This window comes from Lissotriton helveticus, chromosome 10, assembly GCF_964261635.1.
Source record: "Lissotriton helveticus chromosome 10, aLisHel1.1, whole genome shotgun sequence".
Taxonomy (NCBI): domain Eukaryota; kingdom Metazoa; phylum Chordata; class Amphibia; order Caudata; family Salamandridae; genus Lissotriton; species Lissotriton helveticus.
The window spans coordinates 1,149,206,054-1,149,230,869 of record NC_136071.1 but is presented as its reverse complement, the minus strand read 5'-3'; the positions used below and the strand labels follow the sequence as shown (position 1 = coordinate 1,149,230,869).

At 45.4% G+C, this 24,816-nt stretch overlaps 1 protein-coding gene across 2 annotated transcripts in view; it reads right to left on the bottom strand.

The window, feature by feature from the left end:
• The window catches only part of NEK10 (NIMA related kinase 10), a 1,104,115-nt gene that overhangs the window by 99,169 nt on the left and 980,130 nt on the right, over window positions 1–24,816 (bottom strand). For both annotated transcript variants that reach the window (XM_078663960.1, XM_078663961.1), the window contains one exon: window positions 4,166–4,266. In XM_078663960.1, the coding sequence (XP_078520086.1) occupies window positions 4,166–4,266 (101 nt within the window). The remainder of the gene's footprint in view (window positions 1–4,165; window positions 4,267–24,816) is intronic.

Below are 24,816 nucleotides of genomic sequence, written 5' to 3'. Positions count from 1 at the left end.
CCATCCCTGGTGTCACCCATATTGTATCGCCGAAGGATCCCTCCGCTTGACGCCATTGGAGATCGATCTGCTCCTGCCATGGGCGCATCCTTAACCTGCAGCAAGGCACCAGGGGAATACAAGATGACATCATGCCCAGCATGGATTTGTACCTGTGGACTGAAAGAGACTTTCTTTTTACAAAGTCTTGGAAGAGGGACACAATCCTCAGTTGCCTTTCTTCGGAGGGGAACGCCTTGTTGCATTCCGTGTCCAATATTGCCCCCAGAAATGTGATCACTTTTGCTGGGTGGAGGTTTGACTTTTCCTCATGGAGAGTCAATCCTAGTTTGACGAACAAGTCTATGCAGGCCTGTGTTGACGCTCTGGCCTGTACCTTTGATTGTGCTTTGACTAACCAGTCATCGAGGTAAGGAAATATTTGATGTTTTTGCTTCCTCAACACAGCCGCTACTGGAGCCAGGCCTTTCGTGAATACTCTCGGCGCTGACTTCAAGCCGAATGGCAGTACCCTGAATTGGTAATGTCTTCCAGCTACTAAGAACCGAAGGTACTGTCTGTGTGCAGGATGGATCGGCACGTGGAAATACGCGTCTTGTAGGTCCAATGCAGTCATATGATCTCCTGGGTTCAATAACGGAAGGATGTCCTGCAGAGACACCATCCTGAAAGATTGTTTCTTGAGATAGGTGTTTAAGGATCTGAGATCCAGAATGGGGCGCCATTGGAGCTTGTTTTTCCTGACAAGAAAAAACCGGGAGTAAAACCCCTTGTTTTCCTGGGCTTTTGGTACCGGTTCTATTGCTCCCTTTTCGGAGCATTGTCCGAATCTCCTGCCGGAGTTGATGCAGATGGTCGGCTCTCTGGTGCATCGGTGGCGTACAAGGGGGCGTTTGAAGTAATTCTAGGGTATGACGGAATTGAACTATCTTGAGGACCCATTGGTCCGTTGTTATTTTCCGCCAATTGTGAAGATAGTGAGCAATCTATCTACCCAGGGGAGCATCTGACATAGCCGGAAGATGGAGGTTGTCATTGCCGACGGGTGTTGTCCTTTCCTCGGCCCCCCCGTCCTCTTGGAGCTGATCTTGTATATCCTCCTGATTGACGCTGACTGTACTGTTGACGGTAAGGCTGCAATGAGGCCGAATAAGAAGAATATCTTCCCTGTTGATATCCTCCTCTATACGAGGACTGCCCTCTACCCCTGGAGCCACGAAAAGGGGTGTTTCTGTATTGCAGTGTCCCCAGAGCCATTGCTGTATCAGTATCCTTCTTGATACTCTGCAGAGTATCATCAATATGCTTTCCAAATAGATATTCTCCATTGAAAGGGAGGTCTAAAATCTTGTTTTGCACCTCCGGCCTAAACGCCGTTGCTCGCAGCCATCCTTGCCTGCGCAGGACCGCTGCTCCTCCCAAGAATCTAAAACCTGTGGTCGCTATATCCATAGCGCAGTCTATGACTTCGGCCGAAGTCCTCTCCCCTTCCAGGAGAATCTTCTTTGCCTCCTGCTTCTCTGGTTCCGGCACCTGGTTAATGTATGGAGACAGGTCACACCACATCTGCCTGTCGTACCTTCCCAAGATAGCGAGGGCATTAGCTGCTTTCACTAGCAGAGCCGACATTAAGGAAAAATATTTTCCTGCATTATCCAATCTTCTGCCCTCTCTGTCCGGAGGTGTTGTGATCGGAGCAGATGGGTTCCTGGATTTCTGTTGTGCCGCCTGAGTAATCACAGAATCCGGTTTGGGATGACCCAAAAGGCAAACTGGAGCATCCATAGGTTCCTTATACTTTTTATCTAGTCTGGCCAGAACCGGCATTACCGTAGGTGGCATCTCCATGACCTTTAATTCTTCCTCCCAAATATGAGACACTATAGGCAGGGATCGCACAGATTTCCGATACGAGTCCTTGAAGTCGTATAAAAAACATTCCGCTTTCTCCTCTGTCATGGACAGTGCAAATCTCTTAGTGGCTCTTTCCATCAAATTATGAAAACCACCGATGTCCTTCGGTGGAGAATCTACTGGTCTCGGCGCGTAGGAGTTGAAGGTGAGGGGGATGAGATAGTAATTCCATTCTGCACTTGGTTCCGCAATCTCCCCATCCTCATGATCGTCATCCGAGTTATCGTGATGTGACGTCGGTGGTGGAGACCTAGCAGTAGGCTCTGGCAAAATCTCTCTCCTACGAACCGGTGTCCTTGGTACCGACCGTGGACGCGGAATAACCTCTGGGACTTGCTGAGTGACTGGAGTCGCTGGGTATCTCCTCCTATAATCCTCCAACATGCCCTGGAGGTCCCTCAACAAAGAGGTTGGCACATTTGTCATCTCCTCGCGTTGCTGTTGGCGATATCGATGCTGTTCTTGGGGATGTTCCTGAAACCCCCATATTCTTCCTCAGAATCCACCTCCTGGTACTTGACCTGCAATTGCGAAGGGCTACTCGCAATTCCATACTCGTCATCTTCCTCCTCCGAATCTTCCTCTTCCAGCAGGTGAGATGGCAGCAATGGAGAGACCTTGCTCGGAGATGTAACCTCTGGTGTTATAGGCTTTTTCCAAGGCACCAATCTTTTCTCTGGTGTTTTTTCCCTCGTCGACGAGCCCGTCGACGAGATTCCCATCGCCGTCGTCGACCAAGTCATCGTCGTCGACGCCACCGTCGACGTTGTAGTCACCGTCGACGTCGTCGTCCTCATCGACGCTGCCGTCGTCGTCGACGCCGCCGATGCGCTTGTCAACGTTCTCGTCGATGATATCGCCGTCGAAGGTGAAATCGTCGACGCTGTTTTCTCACCAGCTTTAACACCATCTTTCTTCGTCGACGACGGAGGTGTTTTTGTCGTCGTCGATGACACCTTTTTCGTCGACGGTCCCGTCGACGGTGCTGAAACACTACCTTTCTCCTCAGAAGGCGAAGAAGAAGTCCGTTTGATGGTAATCTTGATTTTCTGAGGTGATTTTGGTGGATTTCACTTGTTTCACCTCACCAGCAGAACCCTTCTTCCCCTTAGCTTTAACTGAAGGGGATTTTGAGGGACTGTGCCCTGAAGACCCTGGAGTGGTCTTTTTTGTGGCCTTCTCCGGTCTTTCTCCTGAGGAATGTGTCTGAGGAGATCTACTTCTCTTCTGAGATCTCTTAGACGCCACAGATTCCTCTTCACTCTCACTTGAGAGGATTTCTTTCCTGGCTTTAACCTTCTGGAGCCAGATCAGCAGCCTTCCCTCACGATCCCTCAAGGTTTTATTCGAAAAGGTACGACATACCTTACAATCTGCTGCCTTATGGTCTGGATAGAGGCAGTAGATGCAATCTTTGTGAGGGTCATCTGTGTAAAGCCTCTTCTTAGAGCAGGTGGAACAAGCTCTAAATAATCCTTTCTTCTCCTTCTCAGACATGGTAGATGAAATTAGATGAAAAACCTCAAATCTTAGTCAAAATACTGTAAAAGTAAAGAGTTTGAGCAGAGCTCAAATGAGACTCCCTAGCACAACGTGCGGTAGAAAAATCTGAGGGGCAGAAGGTTCTCTCAGGAGTGTTCTAGAGGGTGAGGAGCTCTGATTGGTTCAGGGAAAAGTTAGGGCCTTTTTTACATAACAAAGGCTATGGGTTGCAAAAGGGAAATGGGCCTAGGCCTCTTTTCAGTTTGCTATACTACTAAGCACTGCTTTTTTATATACCGGAGACTACCGTCTCGACAACGGGGAATGATTCAGGCATGTGAATCTATGAAAGTTCCAATACTGGAGTAACCTCAGTGTCTCGTGTTAGCATGTCTTTCTCCTCTGCCTGCCCGATCAAAGATATGGTGTTTATATACCCAAAAGCTACCCTCAGGGGTTCTACCTTGCTCTGTCATGTCGGCGGAGGATGACGAAAGGGATGGCCCTTATACATGGTTATTATGCAGAAGTTGTAAAAGATGGTAATCCTCCTGTGATTCAGAGAATCCTCATGCACAATAAATGAGGCTAGTACAACATTTATGGAGCACCAAACTAGTTAAAAAGGTCAGTACAAACCTATTATGTAGTACAATGGCACGGTAAATGTAGGTGAAAGGTTAAATTACTACCCAAGTCTATATTGGGGTACATTATAAATCATAACAAGTTAGCAATAGCCAACACATGAAAATAGCAAAATTAATACCTGTGTGATGTAGATAATCTTGTGGAGCTGATTTAAAATCTGTTGTATTGGGTCGCTGATTTGCCGAACCTTCCTTTGAGACACCGCAATTCCTGCAGAAGCTGCCAACGATAATGTCAGAGTCAAAGAGAACAGCTAATTAATTAACAGTGTTGATACCTGAAAAAATATGTAGCACATTCTTTATTGCAGAAGCACACAATGTGCTGGTAATACAAATCCCTTCTATCCCACTCACTACCCTAGATCACAATCTGTAGAGTATTAAAATAGTTTTTAGACAATTGTATTGACAGGATGGTGTGCAACAAACAGACTTCCCATCTCTTTTGCTCCTCAAACAGCGTGTTTCCTTTCAGTCGAAGTTATATGGTTCCTGTGTGCTGGGAAAAAAAATTAAGCCATACATACTCTATCAGCTTACATAAGTGGATTGAAACAAATGGAGCTGTGGAGGGGTGTCTGACATTCACCCAAGTGGGCTAGAGCAATGTCAGATATTCAGGATCATCATGGTCTGTGCAAATAAATCCCAATTAACATAATTGTGTTTACATGCACTGTATGTGGAGAACCTGAAATATCTGACATGGACTGACACTGGACACCCCTGCTGTAGCATCCAGTGTAAAAGGTTACTGGCACTGAAGGAATCCTTCTATGTTTGCTTGGCATGAAAAGGGGGTAACTATAAGAATCAAGCATGGTTATCCACCTGTCAAAATCATGGACAATTTGTTTACATGTTTCTAGGGATACTAGAGCATGTCAGGACTAGAAACAGAATACACTGCTAGGAATCTGCATGAAAGCACTGAGACCAAAGACAGCACAGGTTCACTAAACATGTTCAAACTCAGTTAGGGACACCTATATGGATAAAACATACTGGAAAAATGTCTTTTTATGCAATATTCTTGAAGTTTTTATTTGGGTTACTCCCTTTCCTCAGTAACGTCCAATAGCAAGTCATATCTTAAATTGGGAAATAGTAGCATTTGTTATGAGTGGTTCTCAGAAAGAGCAGCAGTGTGGTATAAGGCACTATTTTTTAAGGACTTCACAACTATGATAAATACTACTTTTGAGAACATCAGTTGGAGAAAGGAATCATGAGCCTCTAGAATAGAACATCTTGCAAAGCAGACAGTTGGATATCGATGCTGAGCAATTCTTAAAGGGACACGCCCATTGGAAATCCACTTCAGTGTGGTGAAGGTACATCAGAGATACTACTTCGGAACTAACACTTATTTAGTTGTAATTATTTAAATACAATTTAATGTAGGAGTTATGGTTAGGATTTGTTATTGGTTAACGTTCCATACTTAAATTCAGCACCTTTTTTCAAATGAATGTAAAGAAAACATTGGTTTAAAAATATAATAGATCTTCAATTAACTTAGGGTTGAGGATACGCTAAGTATAAATGAAAACCCTAACGCATACAATGATGGGCATGTATGTGTTACGGTTGCCATTAGGTTTAGCTTAATGAAATGTATTATTTAATTCAATTAAATAAAAAATTAATTGGTAATCAGACTAGAAATAGTATTGAGTTTGGGTTAATTAACGTTAGTAATCACATGAAAGTTAAAGTGCTTGCTGGCAAAATAACTCCAATTACGTAGATTACTTCCTGAAACCATTTGTGGAAACCCTACCATCTTATGTGAAAGAGATTGGGGATTTCCTTAGGAAAATAGATGATGTTATCTTTTAGGAGAATTTCTTCTTGATGAGCTTAGATGTTAACAACCTCTATACGTGCATCCCCCATGAGTTGGGTTTGAAAGCATGTCGCTATTTAATAAGGGCTCTCTCTCTCTATTTTTTCCATAATGAAATTATAATGGATATGATGGAATTCTGCTTGAATCATAATTTCTTTCTTTTTTTAGGGTATGGCATACTGCTAGACCCAGGGTACAGCGATGGGGACCTGCTTCACCCCCAGTTATACCTGTTTATAGCTTGGCTGGTGAAGGAACAGTAGTGCATGATATCCACTTGTTTAACAGCCAAGCAGTGCTCTGGGTCTGATACACTGATGACATATTTGTGATATTGGGTAATACTTTAGAACAGGCAGAAGAATTTATAAAAATTCTTAACTGAAATGCATTGAATCTTACATTTACCCATCCAATTGACAAGCAGTCACTGACATTTTTAGATCTTATAATCTGAGAGGCTGAGGGAAAGTTGATTTGTGAACTATTTAGAAAAGAAGCAGCAGGCAACAGCCTCTTGCATGCCCATAGCTATCACTCAAACAATCTTTTACAGAGTATTCCATTTGGAGAATTACTAAGAGCAAAACAAAACTGCAGTACGGTAGAGACTTTTAACACTGAGAAGGAAGTCTAGTGACTGTACTCATACTGTCACATTTGTAATATGCCACGGGTTAATGCTCAATAAAATTTGTTTTCGAAAAAACACTGAGAAGGAAGTCATGACTGAAAGATTTTTGGAGAGGTGTTGTACCTTGAGAACAATTTGTAATGCCATCAAAAGAGTAGAAGGAGGGAAAGTGGAGACTACTCTAAACAAAAATAATAGAAAGGCAGAGGAGAACAATACGATCAGATTAATTATGACTTTTAGTACTAAAGCACCCACAATTGAGACAAATGTTCAAAAATATCTGGCATGTCTTCCTTACTGATGACACATTGGCTCAACATTTAGGCAGTCATCCTAAAATTACATTCCCTAGGTCTAAATCTTTGAAGGACCTGTTGTGTATTAATACTTTACAAAAAGGTTTTAGTAAATATAAAAGATGCAATGCATGTAAACATAGTACTAACACCAAACAGATAATCTTTCCTGAATCCACAAACGCTTTCATTATTCAAAAGCATCTTATATGTAACACTGATCATTGTATATATTGTATCAGGTGTAATTGTAACAAGTATTATACTGGAAGTACAGTACACAGAGCAAATAAAATGTGTACTGGAACATATTAGAGTGATTATACACAACGATAGACAATATCCAGTGGGCCGTCATTTCCAACAACATCATGATGCTAATGATCCAACTGAGCTCCAGATGGTAGTCATAGACTCCGTAGCCAAGAACATCAGGGGCGGCAATAGAGTTTTGAACCTACGTTGACTGGAATCACAATATATCATACAATTCATTACCATGACACCGGTAGTGCTCAACTCTGAAGAGGAATTAGCTACGCACATAGGTCGATTAACAAGCTCTGGTTATTCTACAATATTCATGATTTTCTAATGAAATTGATTTTTGAATGAAATTGAATATTGTTGCATTAGATGCTTTGTAAAAGTTAAGAAGCGGCAGCACTTCGGCTTTAATTGCTTTAAAAAAAATTCAGGTGTTTAAACAAGGGAGACTAACATCAAAACAACATGGAAACTAAGGTCAATGTAGTTATTTGTTTGCATGTATTAAAATCCAGGAGATATAATGGATACAAAGATATGGGTAATAAGGCCCACTTGGGCTCCTCAAACAGCTGTACTGAGCAACAACTTTGCATGTCATGCCTGCAATTTAATGCAGGGCTATCCACCTCAACAGATTCCTCTTTTCCACTGCCTTTCCTTTCTTAGACTCAAAGAACCCCACAAATAGTTCATCATCCACCCAAAAGTCTTTAGTGCGATTGATGTAAAAGCTCAAAGCTCTTATGGGAACCAGTCTATGGAGTTTCTCCTTCTCCTTTGGGGTGAGAGGTGGGGCAAATAACATTGAGAAGGTTTATGGATTACCCTCAACTTTAAACAAAAAGGCTGCCAGAGTCCTCAACACTAGTTTGTCTGGAGAAAATGCGGTGTACACAGTTTGACAGAGAGGGCCTGGAGCTCACTCATGCGACGAGCTAAAGTGATTGCACTGAGGAAGATGGTTTTGAGAGCCAGAAGACAGAATAAGCAGCTACGCCCTGGCTCAAAGGGGGTACACGTAAGTAATGTCAGGATCAAATTACGATCTCACTATAGCATCATTAACGGTTTGGGAGGGAACATATGTGTCAAACCTTTAATATCATGCATCGCAACTGGTGATTTAAACAAGGACAGCTGGTCCAGCAAATGGAAAAAGGTTAAAAGGGCCAACAAATAATCTTTACTGGTGCCCACTTTGCTGGGTCAAACATAAACACAAGATAAAACAGTTTGGCTTGTAAATGGTCTGTGTTGTGGATTCCAAACCAGGGCACTTACTGTCCAAGAGCCTGGTGTAACCAGACTTTGTAGAGGGATACCGGGCTGCGAGGATGACATCCACAACATCAGGAGGTAGATTGAACACAGTCACCTGCTGCTGCACAATCTCCATGCTTGAAGGTGTAGATTGCAAAGGTTCAGGTGCAGAACACTGCCCTGCTGCTGTGTCAGAAGATCCTCTCGAAGTGGTAACCTGATTGGAGGACAGATGCTCATGCACAGAAGGTCTGGGTCCAACACTCCTATTGTTCAATTCGGAGCCACTTGGATGACTTGGGCCCAGCCGATCCTGATGATAACTCAGGGCCGGAGTTGTAGTGGCAGAAATGAGCACGGTACTCCTGTGCTCCATAGTAACCTGAATAAATCTCCTACATAGAGCGTTCTTGGGAACCCAACGGCAGAAGATTGACACAGCATGTTCTTGACTGTGTTGAAAAGATCTAGCCAGGGCTCTACTCACTGCTGGAAGATGTTCACTGCAACAACAACAAGGTGATGGATGGAATGCTTGAATTAATCTCACCCACTGGAAACCGCTTGTTCCGCATCCAATTCCATAGTTTTTAACCCACCATGCCACCTCAGCTTGGATCCAATTAGATGCAAATTAGTTCTGACCCGCTTCCATGGGAACAGTCCAGCCGAAACTGCCAGACCAGGCCCTTCCTGAACCAGAACACAAGCAACCTCTGACTAGTTTTACCATGATTTAGGCTCATCAGATAGGTATAGCTTGGATACAGAGATAAAAGGAAGGACTAGGATGTGGCCCGGGGGATTGCCAGTGGCTGAGATTAATCCAAGCATTCCATCCATAGGTGAGATCAACTGGCACCTTAAGAACATTCCAAGTTCCCTTTGGACAAAGAGTTACAGGATGGGGTCGAGTTCCGCTTAGACTTCTTACACTTCTTCATGTTTGACTTTGACTTCCGCGACGATTTTGACCGTGAAGAAGACTTGTCATGGTAGCAGTCTGATCTCTCGACTTGTACGAGGTTTGTGCCTTTTTTCATTGTTCAGTGATATACTGCTTCACTTCACAGTTCTAGATAACCTTTGGATGCATGAGGGCACATTCTTCGCACATCTTGGTGTCATGCTTGAAGCCCAAATACCAGAGACAGACCATGTACCTCGTCCTTCACTGACACCTGTTCCCGACAATCAAGGCACAGTGTGAACCCTTTAGTCTTTGGTGGGGACAATGTTCCCTCGTACCCTGGAAGATGTGCATATGACTACTAAGGTCTGGATGGTGAGAACACCACCCTTAGTTTAACCCCACCAAGACCACATTTGTGTGAGGATTTGGGTCCAAGGCTCTGGTACCAAAGATTCACATGCTTAGACCACTTCAAGCAACATCAGAAATAGGTCTCACACACCTTTAAAGGAAGAACTGGAGGTGTTTAGAATACAGGGAGACGGGGGGTTATCAAGTCCATCAGAATCTAGACCGCTAACCCCAGTGTGGTAGAATCAACTTCTGGGTTGGATGATCCACTTGCTCGCATTATGGGCAGCTGCAGCACAAGAGGCCAACTAACCATCTGTCCTTTGCCTAAAAAAATGTTGTGCAGTTGGAGTTCGAGTTCTGCTGCTGCTACAGTATGCACCCAGCCTCTGTATCCTGCAATTCACTTTTGTTCTCCCTCTTGGTTCCCACTATGCATGTCCTCGTAGTTCCTTGGACCTTATCTTACACCCCTGTATTGTTGTTTGGAGTCTTTCTTTGTTGTTTCCTTTTACGCATGATTTGTTTGGGGTTAATTCATATGTTGCTCTTCTATTTCTATTTATGTATGTAATTTCTATGTGCTCAATTATAAAGCCTTTGGGTGTGTCTGTAATAAGTTAATATGTTTACAAATACAATATATATATATATATATTGATATATAGCATGTACATGATTCTCATGCGGATATACAGAACAACTGGGATGGATCAAGCCCTGCTGGGCCTACTTGTAGGAAGGTAGATCCCTGACTATGGTTGCCCCCAACTTTTTGCCTGGTGTTTTGCTGGGGTTCTGACTTAGTTGACCTGGGGCCCTGCCATTCAGGACCCCAGGCCCACTGCTCTCTCTGTTAAAATGGATTCCATGTACCATAGGTACATATCTAATTGGATACTGAGTCACCTTATCAGCCCCTGTACAGTGTACCTTAGGTACCCAGGGCATAGGTGCACCCAGGGCCTACCAGGGGCTGAAGCATGTATTGTGCCACCCCTGGCTGGCCATCCAAAACTGACACAACTGGCTGCTTGACAGCTGGGGCAAGGTGGTGTACACACCCTTTGCTTTAGATATAGTATTCCTATATCTAACCCTAAAATGGACACATATATTCCTATCAGTCACTCCTATGGCAGGCCTTATCAATCCTGAAGGCAGAGTGCTTGGAATAATGTGAAATGGTGCTCTGGCATGAGCTGAGCCTGTTTGCAGCTTGCGGAACCAAGTCCTAATAGCTGTTCCATGATAACGCTATACCATATACTCTTAAGTGCATTATGTACCTCGCGGTCATATGCTAACTTTGGTATAGCATTATCAAAACATGTCGAGTAAGGTGTCATACGAATTGGAATACTAACCCCTCGCCAATTCTGGCGACGGGGTTAGCATTCCACCCTTCTAGAGGGACACGACATGTATGTAACCTGTAACCCCGGTTAAAGTCAGACATAGCCTCAGCTCCACAAAATGGATGCTGCCACCGAGACACAAGTCTGCCCTCCTGCTGCTGGGAGTCCTTCCAGCAACGGAGGCATGGACAAAGGGTTTCCTGTCAGGGGCGGTGCCAGCACCATCCCAGACAGGATTTTGTGTATCCCAGGTAGGCAGGGCTTTAGAGGAAGGTGACTGCAAGTGGCACCCCGGTGCTCACTGTGCATAGGCCGGCTCAAACCAGTTCTGGGGGCACACCAGCCCCTGAGATGGGGAGAGACCGGACAAAGGAGAGGGGTGTAACCACCCCCCTCCTAGTCCCACCCATAGGGCAGGACTTAGTCGCGTGCCAGCCCCTTTTCTCAGGATAAAGGTAGGAGCAGGCCCCCTTCCAAACTAGATCATCTTTGAATCCTGAAACTACTTTCCACGAAAGGAACTCAAGACTCTTCTCAAGATTCTCCCTTGTGATTAAGGAGTAGTCACCCTGCAGCAGCAGGCACCATCCAAGCATCGCGGTTTGCTGTAAGTCTCTCCTCCGGATCAAGACTGCCCAGCTCGACGAGAACCGGCTTCCCTGGCACCTCTGACCTCTACCTGCATCATCAGCCCAGCTGAGATTCGTGGGTGTGACGAGACTTTGAGGGACCGGCCATCTTCAAGACTGCACGACGCTTGCCCAGCACGACCACCGAGAGACCCTCGAGTAAGTGCTTTGGGGTTTGAGAAGCCCCGACCCTGAGCAGCTCTAGCACCGAAGTCCAGCCCCCTTGCATCCACGAGATCTGCGTGGGGCCCTTCTGCTCTTTTCTGCTCACCGCGTTGTCCAGGTCACTTGCCCGTTGGCTAGTGACCCTCCCGACAACGAACCACGATGACAACACTGCTGGTCTGGTTGCTCCAGACTGGCCCTTGCTCCCCTCCAACAGAGGAGCACCCCGGACCCTCCTGGTCCACTCCAGACGCCATTTTGAGTCCACCGCGTGGGATTGCATTTGCCAAGAGTTGTTGCCCCAATCCTGGGTCCAGCGACGTCGACAGCAGATACCTTCGTGGGACAGCTCGCACCTCCATCCTGGTCGCCGACAACGCCTCCTGGTCCGAGAGACTGCAGAGCCCAGCGTCGCCCACTCACCTGGTCGAGGTGACTTCGTCCGGTGCCATCCTGTGTGGTTCTGAAAAATATGGATCCGTAACAGTACCGGACTCGAGAATAAAAACTTCGTCGAAATAGGACGAATTTGGTATCAAAAGACCGGAAATGACGAGTACATCAAGCACATGTATTTTCAGTATATTCGAGTGACAATTTCACCTCGAAATCGTCATTTACCTTCTGAACCCTTAATTGCATGTTGCCCTTTTCATAGGCCTTAATCCAGTCGAATTTGATTCCACAAGGACACGTACTCCTTAATCGACTTCTTCCTGACCCCAGTACAAGTTAGAACCATTGCCCCAGGCCGAGCTCGTTAGGTCAGTTCCCTCCCAGTGACCAAGCAAGATAGTATCTAGGCCCAACCGGCCATAAAGCCATTTCAGCACGCACACCTGCCATATCTCGCTCACATCTTTCTTCTTTCCTTTTCCTCACTTATTTTATGGTGGGGAGGTGACCATTTTTATTAGGGGTCCAGCGATATCTGATGAAATGTTGGGCCTTGCCGGATGATTTGTTATGGGCATCACAACGTGAAATATGTACATGTCATCATGACTCTGCTTTCCTTTTGTAATCAGTAACCATAAATGAAATACTGCGCACCCAAGGAATGTTTCGCCAAAGGGCAAATGTTATGTATAAGAAGAGAAGCCTAACTTTGTGAAAGTGTGCAGTCTCCTGAATATACTGGCATTGTACTTCTAGGACCCTGTCACCTTGGTTGCAGCCAATAAACTAATCTTTGACTTCACCTAGAAGACTCTGAAGTTTCTGTGGGTCTGACTCAGGAGAACCCGAGGTCTTTGGTGTGTTGATCCCCTGGCACCGCTGGGTTACCGGCTCGGTACCGGTTCCTAAAAACCCAGTACCTCATTTGGCGCCCAGCGTTGGAGCGATTCCAGTGGTACCAATCAGCCTGAAGATCGTGAGGAGCTTCGTGTGAAAATTCCGGAGGAGGGCCCACCACCTCATCGACCCCTGCATGTCGACGTGGTCCGAAGGTCTTTACTGCGAGGTTCCCCGCTTCCCGACGGCTACAAGGACTGCTGCCCTGGCTATCGCACTGATGTTGGACCCTTGACATTTTCGGTAGAGCGAAACGCTGAGACGAGTCTTCTGGTGAAGCCATCGATAATTTTCAGTTAAGTATAAGTGGAGCGTCTCCTAGTCCTTAGTTGGACTTACTTTGTATATCTTAGAGATACATAAAGGTTTTTATTGGTTCTTGCAAGTACCATAACCGAAGGATTCGTGTTTTCACGAGCAATATCGTAATCGATAACTCCTTTGAAGTTTTGGAACTAGACTAGAGAGAAAGGATGCCTAGTCTTAGACTCGGGAATTTGTTTTGTCTTGGTAATAATAATAGGGACTCCCGATTGGAGGACTCATGTCCGGTTCCTCCAGTTGGAACTCCGACTTACGAGCTATACGTTAAACATGGGGTAGGCCCCATCGTTTACAACGAGGTATGGATTAAATACACTAGGAAAGACGGTGTTTTAAAATGGCCCCAATATGGTAGCTTTGACTCTGAAATCTTAGACAACCTTGAAGTTAAACTCTTCAAAAAGAAAGCCCGGCCGGCGATGTTTGACTCTTTCCGCATATGGCGCAAAGAAGCCAAACAAAAAGAGATTAAATTAGCTAAGAAAAATAAGAGAGAAGAGGGACTTTCAGTAATACAAGCTGCCGTGCAGTTTAAAGATAATGAGGAATAGCAGATAAATGAACAATTGCACAGGCAACGTAAAATGGCAATAGATAAATGTTATCCAGTTTTGCCGTCTCTTCAGCAAGGGACAGTAAAAGAGCGTGAAAAAGACCAATTAATGTCGCAATTGTTAACCTCGCCACCGCCCTATGCGCAGAATGCTACCGCACCCCCGCAACCTTTAGTTGCACAAGCTGCGCCTCTGGCTTTTCCACAACACCCACCAGCTGTTCTTCAACTGGCTCCTACTTCTTCGGTGCAGCCTCCTCTAGGCCCACCGACCAATTCTGTTGCTCCTGTGTTTTCTACGATCTTGCCTACTGTACTTTCTACAAATGCCCCTTCTATGATTATTCCTCATACCTCTTCTGTCATCTCTGCATCCGCTTTACCTCACCCCGTTCTTTCATCTGTTTGTTCTTCCGTTTCACCTTCCTTTCGGCAGAAAATGGCCAGTACTGTTACTAATCTTCTTTTACCACTTTTCGGGTCGCCTGCTACGACCCCTAACATAGGAAAAAGACAGTTGCGAAGTCAACTGCCCGATTATCAAGAGAGAGATTCCCTGAATAATTTAGCTCGGAAATGGGTCATGGACACTGCAAAATATGATTTACAGTCTGTCATGGAAGTTTTCCATCAATGGGAAACAGCGACACAGAGATATGTGTTCGAACAGATGTGTGTTTTTCTTTGCGAAGATTTAGAAGACAATGATCAGGATTGCCTCCCACAAGAGATGTGTCGTATAAGGTTTCATTTTAGTCTGGGTATGATTGTAGGTCCCGATGTGGAAGAAGCAGTTGAAATGCTATTATCACATCGAAGTAAGGGGAGTAGTTCTGGGTCACCACCAGAATCTAGTGCATCTAGTAGGAAAAAGGCACGACAATACCCTATGAGAGAAGTTCCCCCACAGTGGAGAGAGGGTGACGCGACAGCTGTCCCACCTGTCCTGCCCCACTTTCACCGAGTATGGGTACATGTTCCATGGAAGCGAGCTGAAGTTTTAGCACTCAAACAAACACTACCAGATCCGCGTAAAAATCCTGCAGGGTACTATAAAGAATTGTCGCAAACTGCTGGATCATGCATTATGAATTTAGCCGATATCGATATGTTATTCGGGAACGTCGTTCCACAGCCTTTATGGGGAAAAATTCGTCATGAAGATCATGACCAGGAATTAGGTGACACGTGGGCTAATATTACTGTTGCAGATGCACGACAAGTTGGTGGTGCCAAGCCTGAGCCCCTGATAGCGGAATTACCTGGTAGGATAGTAGATTACATGAAGACAATAATGCCTGCGATACGTGTAAATTGGGATAAGTTATCTGCATGCAAGCAAAAGAAAGAAGAAACTGTGTCAGATTTCTTCACCAGATTTGAAGAAACATTCATTGACCACAGCGGTCAAGATATGACTACAGAAGGTGGTCAGAGATTGTTCGTCGATAAATTTGTGCACAATCTGCTTCCAGACTTATGTAGAAAATTGAAAGATTCAGAAAGCTCTTGGGCAGTCTCATCTTCAGCCCAGATATTAGCTACCGCACAATACTATGAGAATAGAGACAAGGATGAGAAAGATAAAGTAGAGAAGAAAACTAGAGAACTCAAAACGAAGGTTTTGCTACAGCAAGCATATCCTCCACGTGGTGGTGGTAATAAAAATAATAATGGTCCGAATCACTACCGGACCACTTTTCAGCAACCGCAGAGAAACTTGCAGAGATTCGATTACAATGAAAACCGCGTAGGTCCCAATCAGTGTTTATACTGCAAACAAGAAGGTCATTACAAATATGACTGTCCTGCCTTGCCGCAACGTACGAACGAGTTTTCTGGTGTACGAGGCCGTGGTAGTCAGCAAGCGCCTAGAGGTAGAGGGCGTGGAAACACCCCTCAGGACGCACGTCCCCCTCCACCACAAAACTCTATGAACAGGTTTGACCAGCAAAATAACGTATCTGACAGGACAGCTCAATACTACGTCGATGAGTATTACCCAGAAAATGAGCAGTGGGAGAATAACGATTGCTAGGACAGCCTTAGACGAAGAGAGGGAGTTGTTTCAGTTCCAGTAGATCAGAGTGGACCTTACGTTGAGGTGATTACATCGGGTGTGTCAGAACCTTTTCTGTTGGATACTGGTGCTACAAAGAGTTCTATTATGCACTCCAAACTCCCTGGCGCACCTTTGTCTGGCGAAATGAACGTTTCCGTAGGTTTTTCTGGCGCCCCGGTTAGAAATCCGATTTCTGACCCTTTATCTCTTTCTGTTGGTCCTTGTGAATTCGAAGCACCCCTTATTTTGACAACAGGTTGTGGTGAAAATTTGCTAGGATTAGATTTGCTAAAAAGATTGTATGCGACTTTGTACTGTTCTCCCTCAGGAGTACAACTGACTTTAGGTAAGAAAGTGGTTTCTCCCATGTATTTGTCGAGAAATACGCTTCCAACAGAATTGACACTTCTTCCAGATATTCTTTGGGCTACTGGTCCGAATGATGTGGGTCTTTTAGAAATTCCACCATACGTTGTAACATTGAAGTCGAATGTCAAAATGCCACGAATTCCCCAATACAGAATATCCAATGAGGGCGAAAAAGCTTTGCTAGCGATTGTTTACGAGTTGATTGAGAAAGACGTAATTGAAGAAACACGAGGCAATGTTTGCAATAGTCCTGTTCTGCCTGTTTTAAAACGAACTGACCCTTCTCAGCCACCTGTGTATAGATTCGTGATTGATCTTAGGGAAGTAAATAAGATAGTGGTGCCACAATTCCCAGTTGTCCCCGACATTACAACATTATTGACTATGATTCCAGCCTCCGCATCATGGTTTTCGGTGATTGACCTGAAGAATGCTTTCTTCAGTATCCCGATTGCTGAGGAGAGCAGGGATATTTTTTCCTTTAGTTTAGGTGGTCGCAGTTTCCGCTTTAAACGCGCTCCTCAAGGCTACTGTGAGAGCCCCTCAATATACAGTCAAGCTCTGAAAAGTCAGCTTGACGCAATGGTTTTGCCCAAAGGTTCCACTCTCGTACAGTATGTGGACGATTTGCTCATAGCCGCGGATACTGAGAAAATATGTAAACTGGCCACATTGGCACTACTGCGTCATCTATGTGATCTACATCACAAGGTGTCACTTTCCAAGCTCCAATATTGCCGACAAGAAGTGACCTACTTAGGTCATCTCTTATCGAAGGAGGGAAGGAAACTGACCCCAGAAAGAATTCAGGCAATAGCTAAATTGAATGTGCCAAGAACACAGAGAGAAGTACGCGCTTTCTTGGGCATTACATCGTACTGTAGACAGTGGATTCCAAATTTTTCGTTATTAGCCAAACCCTTATTGGCACTAACGTGTACAAATACACCCAATCCCATTCCTTGGTCCGACGAGTGTCAGAAAAGTTTTCTCGAATTACGCACAGCATTATGTTCGGCCCCTGTGTTAGGTAACCCCAACTACAGTAAGCCTTTCACATTATATGTCCACGAGAAGGAGGGCTGTGCATTGTCTGTGCTGACTCAGTTATACGGAGATAGACAACGGCCATGCGCCTATTTTTCGTCAACTTTGGATCCGGTAGCACGAGCATTGCCAAGTTGTCTAAGGGCCACAGCAGCAGCAGCTGTTTCTATTCGACAGTCTGCAGGCCTAGTAATGAATAATACACTAATCGTGATGGTCCCGCATGCAGTAGACACATTGTTAAATAGGACCAAGACACAGCACTTAACTAGTGCTCGACTGTCCAGTTACGAATTGACGCTACTAGCAAGCCATGTGCACATCAAAAGATGCAGCACCCTGAACATCGCCACATTGTTACCAATTGCTGAGGAATCGGATGCTTCAGAAAAGCACGATTGTTTCCTCAGGACGGAGGAGGAGACCAAAGGGAGAGTTGATCTATCCGACACTCCTCTCGCCGAATGTGATGGTACATTATGGGTGGATGGTTCATGCTTTAAACTCCCAAACGGTAACGTGACTACAGCGTATGCTGTCACAACTTTGCACACAATCGTTGAAACTGCGCGAATACCACATGGTTCGGCTCAAGCCGCCGAACTCGTGGCACTTACGAGAGCATGTGTGTTATCAAAAGGAATGAAAGTGACTGTCTATACCGACAGTCAGTATGCTTTTGGAGTGGCTCACAGTTTTGGACGATTGTGGAGAGAACGTGGGTTCCTGACTTCGCATGGAGCTAAGATTCAGCACGGTCAGTTGGTGAATGAGCTTCTTGAATCACTGACGTTGCCCCTGAAAGTAGCAGTTGTGAAATGTAGTGCACACAAGAAAGTGATCGATGATGTTGGTCGTGGAAATGCATTTGCTGATGAAACTGCTAAAGAAACGGCAAAGAATGTGATGAGCCGAATGTATGTTGCGAGCCCAGAAAGATGGACTGGCGATGTTGGAATATGTGAAGACACAATAGAGAGTGTGAAGTCCATCCAAGCTGAGGCCACGGAGAAAGAGTTAAGCATGTGGAAAGAAAGTACAGGGAGAATGGATGTAAATGGTTGTTGGATTGAATCGACAGAGCAACAAAGATGGTTGTTACCCGATGCGTATGTGCCTGCAGTGGTTACAATGGCTCATGGGATGGCCCATATCAGCGCGAAAGGGATTTGCGAGTTATTGGCCCCAGTGTGGAAGAATTCAGGGATCCCCAAGTGTGCAGAGAATGTTGTCAAGAATTGCATGGTATGTCTGAAACACAATCCTGGTAGGGGAACCCCAACTCCAGCTGGTCATTTCGCACCTCCTACGTATCCGTTCGAGGTTTTGCAGCTAGATTTCATACACATGGAGAGGTGCAACAACTTAAAATATGTGCTCGTGGTTGTTTGCGCCTTCTCAAGATGGGTAGAAGCCTATCCCCTAAGGGACAATACTGCCTTGTCCACAGCGAAAGCCCTTGTGAAAGAGTTCTTCCCCAGGTTCGGAATGCCTAGAATGGTCTGGTCGGACAACGGAAGTGAATTTGTGGGTTGTGTGATGAAACGAGTGTGTGAAGGGCTAGGCATTAGTCAGAAGTTCCACGCTGCAAATCACCCCCAATCAGCTGGATTAGTGGAATGTTACAATGGCACGCTTAAACTTAAATTGGCCAAAATCCAAGCGAGCACGGGTCTTAAATGGCCCGACGCTCTACCCTTAGCACTCCTATCCACCAGAATGACTGTGCATTCGCGAATGAAACTCAGCCCCTATGAGATAATCTTTGGTCGGCCAGCCAACATATGGGGAGTGCCTAGGCCCACGAAGTTTAGCGAGCTGCAACACCCAATTTTGCTCGACTATCTGTATGAATTGACGGCTAAATTGCGTGTTTTATATCAACAGGTCCACAACACCTTGCCTCCGGTTTCCGAGACACCGGGTCACTCCATTGACCCTGGCACCTGGGTGTTGGTCAAGAATTTCCAGAGAACAAGAAACGACCAGCCCAGATGGACCGGACCTCACCTCGTCCTCCTGTCTACAAGGTCAACTATTAAGGTGGAGGGGAAGGCCAATTGGGTCCACGGGATCCATTGTAAGAAAATACCTTTCCCTCTGCCATATGACCAATGGGTCCGGACAGGAGGCACTGACTCAAAGCGCACAATTGATGAACGCATAAAAGAAGCTAAACGTGATTGTGACAGTAAGAACATTTTTCAAGAAACTACGCCGCCATCAGAACAATTGAACTCTGTGGAACCTGAGCTACTATTTCCGGACCAGACAGCACCCGGGAAAAGACGCTATAATTTCCGACCGAGAAAAACAGACTAAAGGAAAAGTGATTTATTTTTGATCCGAGAGAAAAACCTGTGGACTAATAAAATAATGAATTTTTTCCTTCCAAAATGCTATTTTGAAAATGCAGATTCTCCCATCTAGGTAACTTGCTTATTTTTGTTTTTTTTGAACCGCCATCCGGGTTCCGCTGCTAGGGTCGCGGTTGACTAAAGACTTTTGGGTGCAGCTGACAACAATAGGTTGCTGGTTCCAGTTGGTCGAAGGGAGCCACCCTAGACTGACGGAAGCATCCCTTAGCAGAAACAACCTACCGCCGCGGGCAGCACCTTAGAGAGGATGGAGTTTCCTGATGTGGAGAGAACTGCCAGACAAATGAGCTTTAAGCAGAGACTTTTGAAAACAATGAGAAAGAAAATTTTTATAATGATGTGTATTTTTATGATATTTAGCGTAATGGTGTTTTTGATAAGCTATGTTTTATTCTCTTCTCATATGACATTCACGCCTACTACATCACCCATACCTCCCCCTACTGTTTCCTCTCATTCTTTCCACTCTTTGCCTGACCACGAATCAAATAGGAGATTGGAGTTCATTAATAACTCCTTCGTTCAGCTATTACACCAACACCAACTTGTAATGAACACAACCAACTGTTGGGTGTGTGGTCTCATGCCCCACACCACGGATAGAGGTATCCCCTATTTGGTCCTGCCATTTAGTCACAATGGGTCAGTATGGGCATATAGGACAATGTTCATATATGCACGAGAAATCCAACCCCTACGTTCTGTAAAAGACAACCTCAAGACTAGCGCCCTAGTGAAGGGTATAGTTGACATGATCAAGGAAGTGACTTCTTACGAAGATACCCCAGACGATGAGATACTTGCATATGTAGGTTGGAATGTGACCGGATATGGCACTACACTAAGTGAGAAACAGCAAGCTAAGAGATCGTCCCCTATCTGGATCGTGCCCCATCAAGGTCACCTGTGTCTGCAAGGTATTGGTAGGAATCCCAGAGCTCAGCTAGGGAAGAGTGTCTGCACAGAAACGTATGTTTTTGGATCTCAGACTTCCCCCGCCTTTTTAGCCGCAAAGGGTACTTATTTCATCTGTCACGATAGAGCCTATACATGGTTGCCCCCTGACTTCTCGGGCTCATGTTTTGTTTCATTCCTGTTACCTCCCACCTACACAGCAGCGGCGGATTACCATCGGACAAGGACAGTCCGAGGTGTTTTGAGTAAAGAAGACACTGCGGGTCAAGAATTTGGTGACTTTGCAATGGGTATTCTGCCGTTCTGGGGAGCCATGGTTAACAGCAGAAACATAAGGCAATTGACAAGGGTAGTTGAATCCACTGTGATCGAGACTGCCGGTGCCCTTAGTAACCTGACTGCTGAGCTCCAGTCGGATCGACTGATGACCCTTCAGAACCGGGTCGCTTTAGACGTAATACTTGCGGACCGGGGTGGAGTATGCAAATTGATCCAGTCCAGTTGTTGCATTTTCATTCCAGATAATGCTCCAACAGTGTACGGGGCCATCTCCAAACTACATAAGATTTCCGAATCTATTCATGTGGATAACGGAGATTGGTCATTAATGGGATGGCTCTGGGGACTGATATCTGCCTGGGGATGGAAAATTCTGATGGTCATTGGGATGGTCTTAGCCATTCTTTTCCTGTTCTGTCTATGCATACAGTGTGCTCCTGCAATATGTGGCCTCTGTGCTACATCATGTGTAAGGAAGCCTGTGTCAAGACACGAACTCAGCACTAGAATGATGTTGCAGCAACACCTCAATGACTTTAGGAATATAGATCTGGACTCAGATTAACATAAGGATAGATTAATTGCCTATGTAAGGGCAAAAGGAGGGTCTGTGGTTCTGAAAAATATGGATCCGTAACAGTACCGGACTCGAGAATAAAAACTTCGTCGAAATAGGACGAATTTGGTATCAAAAGACCGGAAATGACGAGTACATCAAGCACATGTATTTTCAGTATATTCGAGTGACAATTTCACCTCGAAATCGTCATTTACCTTCTGAACCCTTAATTGCATGTTGCCCTTTTCATAGGCCTTAATCCAGTCGAATTTGATTCCACAAGGACACGTACTCCTTAATCGACTTCTTCCTGACCCCAGTACAAGTTAGAACCATTGCCCCAGGCCGAGCTCGTTAGGTCAGTTCCCTCCCAGTGACCAAGCAAGATAGTATCTAGGCCCAACCGGCCATAAAGCCATTTCAGCACGCACACCTGCCATATCTCGCTCACATCTTTCTTCTTTCCTTTTCCTCACTTATTTTATGGTGGGGAGGTGACCATTTTTATTAGGGGTCCAGCGATATCTGATGAAATGTTGGGCCTTGCCGGATGATTTGTTATGGGCATCACAACGTGAAATATGTACATGTCATCATGACTCTGCTTTCCTTTTGTAATCAGTAACCATAAATGAAATACCGCGCACCCAAGGAATGTTTCGCCAAAGGGCAAATGTTATGTATAAGAAGAGAAGCCTAACTTTGTGAAAGTGTGCAGTCTCCTGAATATACTGGCATTGTACTTCTAGGACCCTGTCACCTTGGTTGCAGCCAATAAACTAATCTTTGACTTCACCTAGAAGACTCTGAAGTTTCTGTGGGTCTGACTCAGGAGAACCCGAGGTCTTTGGTGTGTTGATCCCCTGGCACCGCTGGGTTACCGGCTCGGTACCGGTTCCTAAAAACCCAGTACCTCACCTGGTGCCCACCTAATCACTGGCTAGTGATTCAGAACTTGGTCCCCTCTGCTTACAGGTCTCCTTCTTCACCGATCCAGGCTTGGATCCCTCCGAATCTCTTCACTGGTCGCCTGCCAGCAACTTCTTCTTTCAGGCTCCATAGACTGCAACGAGGATTCCCGACGTCTTTTCAGACCTATGCAGCCGCAGCCCCTGGGCTAGGTAACCTGAGCATTTCGGTGCTCCAGCATAGCTTAACTATCTAAGTGTCCAGATCCTTTTTCGTTTCAGCTCTATCTAGTCGGATTCGTCCGATAACACTAACTTTACGAAATCTAGCCTCCATAGACTTTGTTCCGCATCCCGCGTGAGAGTGCACACTCTGCACCCGATCCCCCTAGGCCTCCTGCTAGTAATCTAAAGGTTCAGTAGTACAGTCCTAGCGATCCCAAAGCCTCTGAGATTAGTTACTTACCTGCTAGTATTTCGCATTCCACTTTTGTAGTATATGGTTTCCCGTGCCCCTCGGGCATTTGTGTAAATTGTGCGACTTGAAGTATTTTCATAAGAGTTTTGTATTGTGCTTAGCACCCTGTCCTCATAAAGAGTCCAGGGTTGTTGTGTTATAAATAAATATCCTTTTATTTTCATAACAACTTGTGTGGTGTCCTTTCACTTGGTGTTCAAGGGGTATATGTGATGGTTAAACAGCTGGCTTAACACGCCCTCTAGAGTTTAGCCTTAGACTGCTCTTGTCCATGCTACTAGGATAGCTGGTCTAAAAAGGTTGACTTACAACCAATCATCAATAAGGGTTGTTTGGACTGATACAAAGTGCTCACTAGAATAGGGAACATTATATATCAGGCCAACTTCTCACACTACTTGCCTAGCCGAGCCATTTGTATGTGCTTTGTAAGCTACCGTGTGATTGGACAAACAATGGTCCTGGTGCTCAGAGAAAAAGAACCCGGCACACCAGGATCATTGATTTGTTTAGTTTTACTTTGGGAGCTTGTTCATTAAATGAAAAAAATAATATCATGCAGGTGAAATCAACGGGCACCTGCTAGCATTCATCGGCGCCTTCAGTGCATCTGTTGCTGCAGAAGTTCTCCCCCAGCCAGGCAGGGATCTATAATTATTTATGGCGCCAGGAGAGCAGAGGCCAAAGCCTCGGCTGACCTCTCAGGCTGGCAGGCCACCTGCCAAAGCTTAACTGAGGCCCTCAGGGGCCCATGAAGTACCCGTTTGTCCAGATACATGTTCTTGTTCTTGTCTGGCTGGAGGAGAAGCTGGCAGCATTGTACCACCTCGCAGAGTGGCAAAGGAGCTCAGAAGCGGACACAAAACTGTGACAGTGTTTGACACTGCAGCATCAGGAGCAGGGTTTGTTCATTTATTTTCACAAATAGCAATGGTTTGAGCACCAACTTAATTACAGATTGCAACCCACTTACTAATGTCGGACAATTTATATGATTTAAAGTCAAAATGAGCAAGGCTCCAAAGATGACATCAACATCTCCCTTCCCTCCTGAAGTGCCTGGGCTAACTTTGAAGGCCCCTGATGGGTTGTATGCAGCCTCTCAGGTCTTCAAATGTAGTTCAATAAATCAGCAGGTGCCTGGGTACATTTTCTAAGCTTATCTTTAGCTGCAGAACAAGGGTGAATCATGTCCTCCCCATGTACTGCCGAAAATGTGCTCAAAGGGCTGGGGGGGTCTGAACCTCAAAGCTTCAGAAACCCCACCCTGTGCAGCTGGAGGAAGACGAGAGACAAGCACCGCTGGCGCTGGCGCTGGCACCAGGAGCATGGAGCATGCAGATGGGGGCGGCAGACTGCACTTCAAAATACTATCAGTAGGAGGCAGTAGACATCATATAATTATCGTCTAAGACAGGCCTCTGATAACACGGAGACTTCACTAACACATGATTGCCCTCGTGAACGGAAATGCTTCAGTGCTTTATCACAAAGGGAAAAGACAGCGCTACCTGCACCCGTTACCACCTCGAAACGGCTGTCTTTGCTCCAGATGCGCTGCCTTTGCTTCTGTGAACACAAACCCCCTCCCCTGCAGGCACTGGTGATCTTGAAAAGCTGCCTGCTTAGCTTTTTACATCATTCAAGGGCAGGGGACTCCTGTCACTTGGGTCACCCTTCGTCAAAGGGTTCTTTGGGGATGTGTGTCAGAAAAAAAGCATGGTTGGAAGCTGCTGGCTCGAGCTGAGAGTGACGGGAGCTCAGAGGCAGACCGCTGACACACACTGAAGAGACACTCTGGGAGACTGGATAAAGACTTTGAGGGAGAGGTCCACTAAATTAACAATATCATATTTTGCTAAAATAAA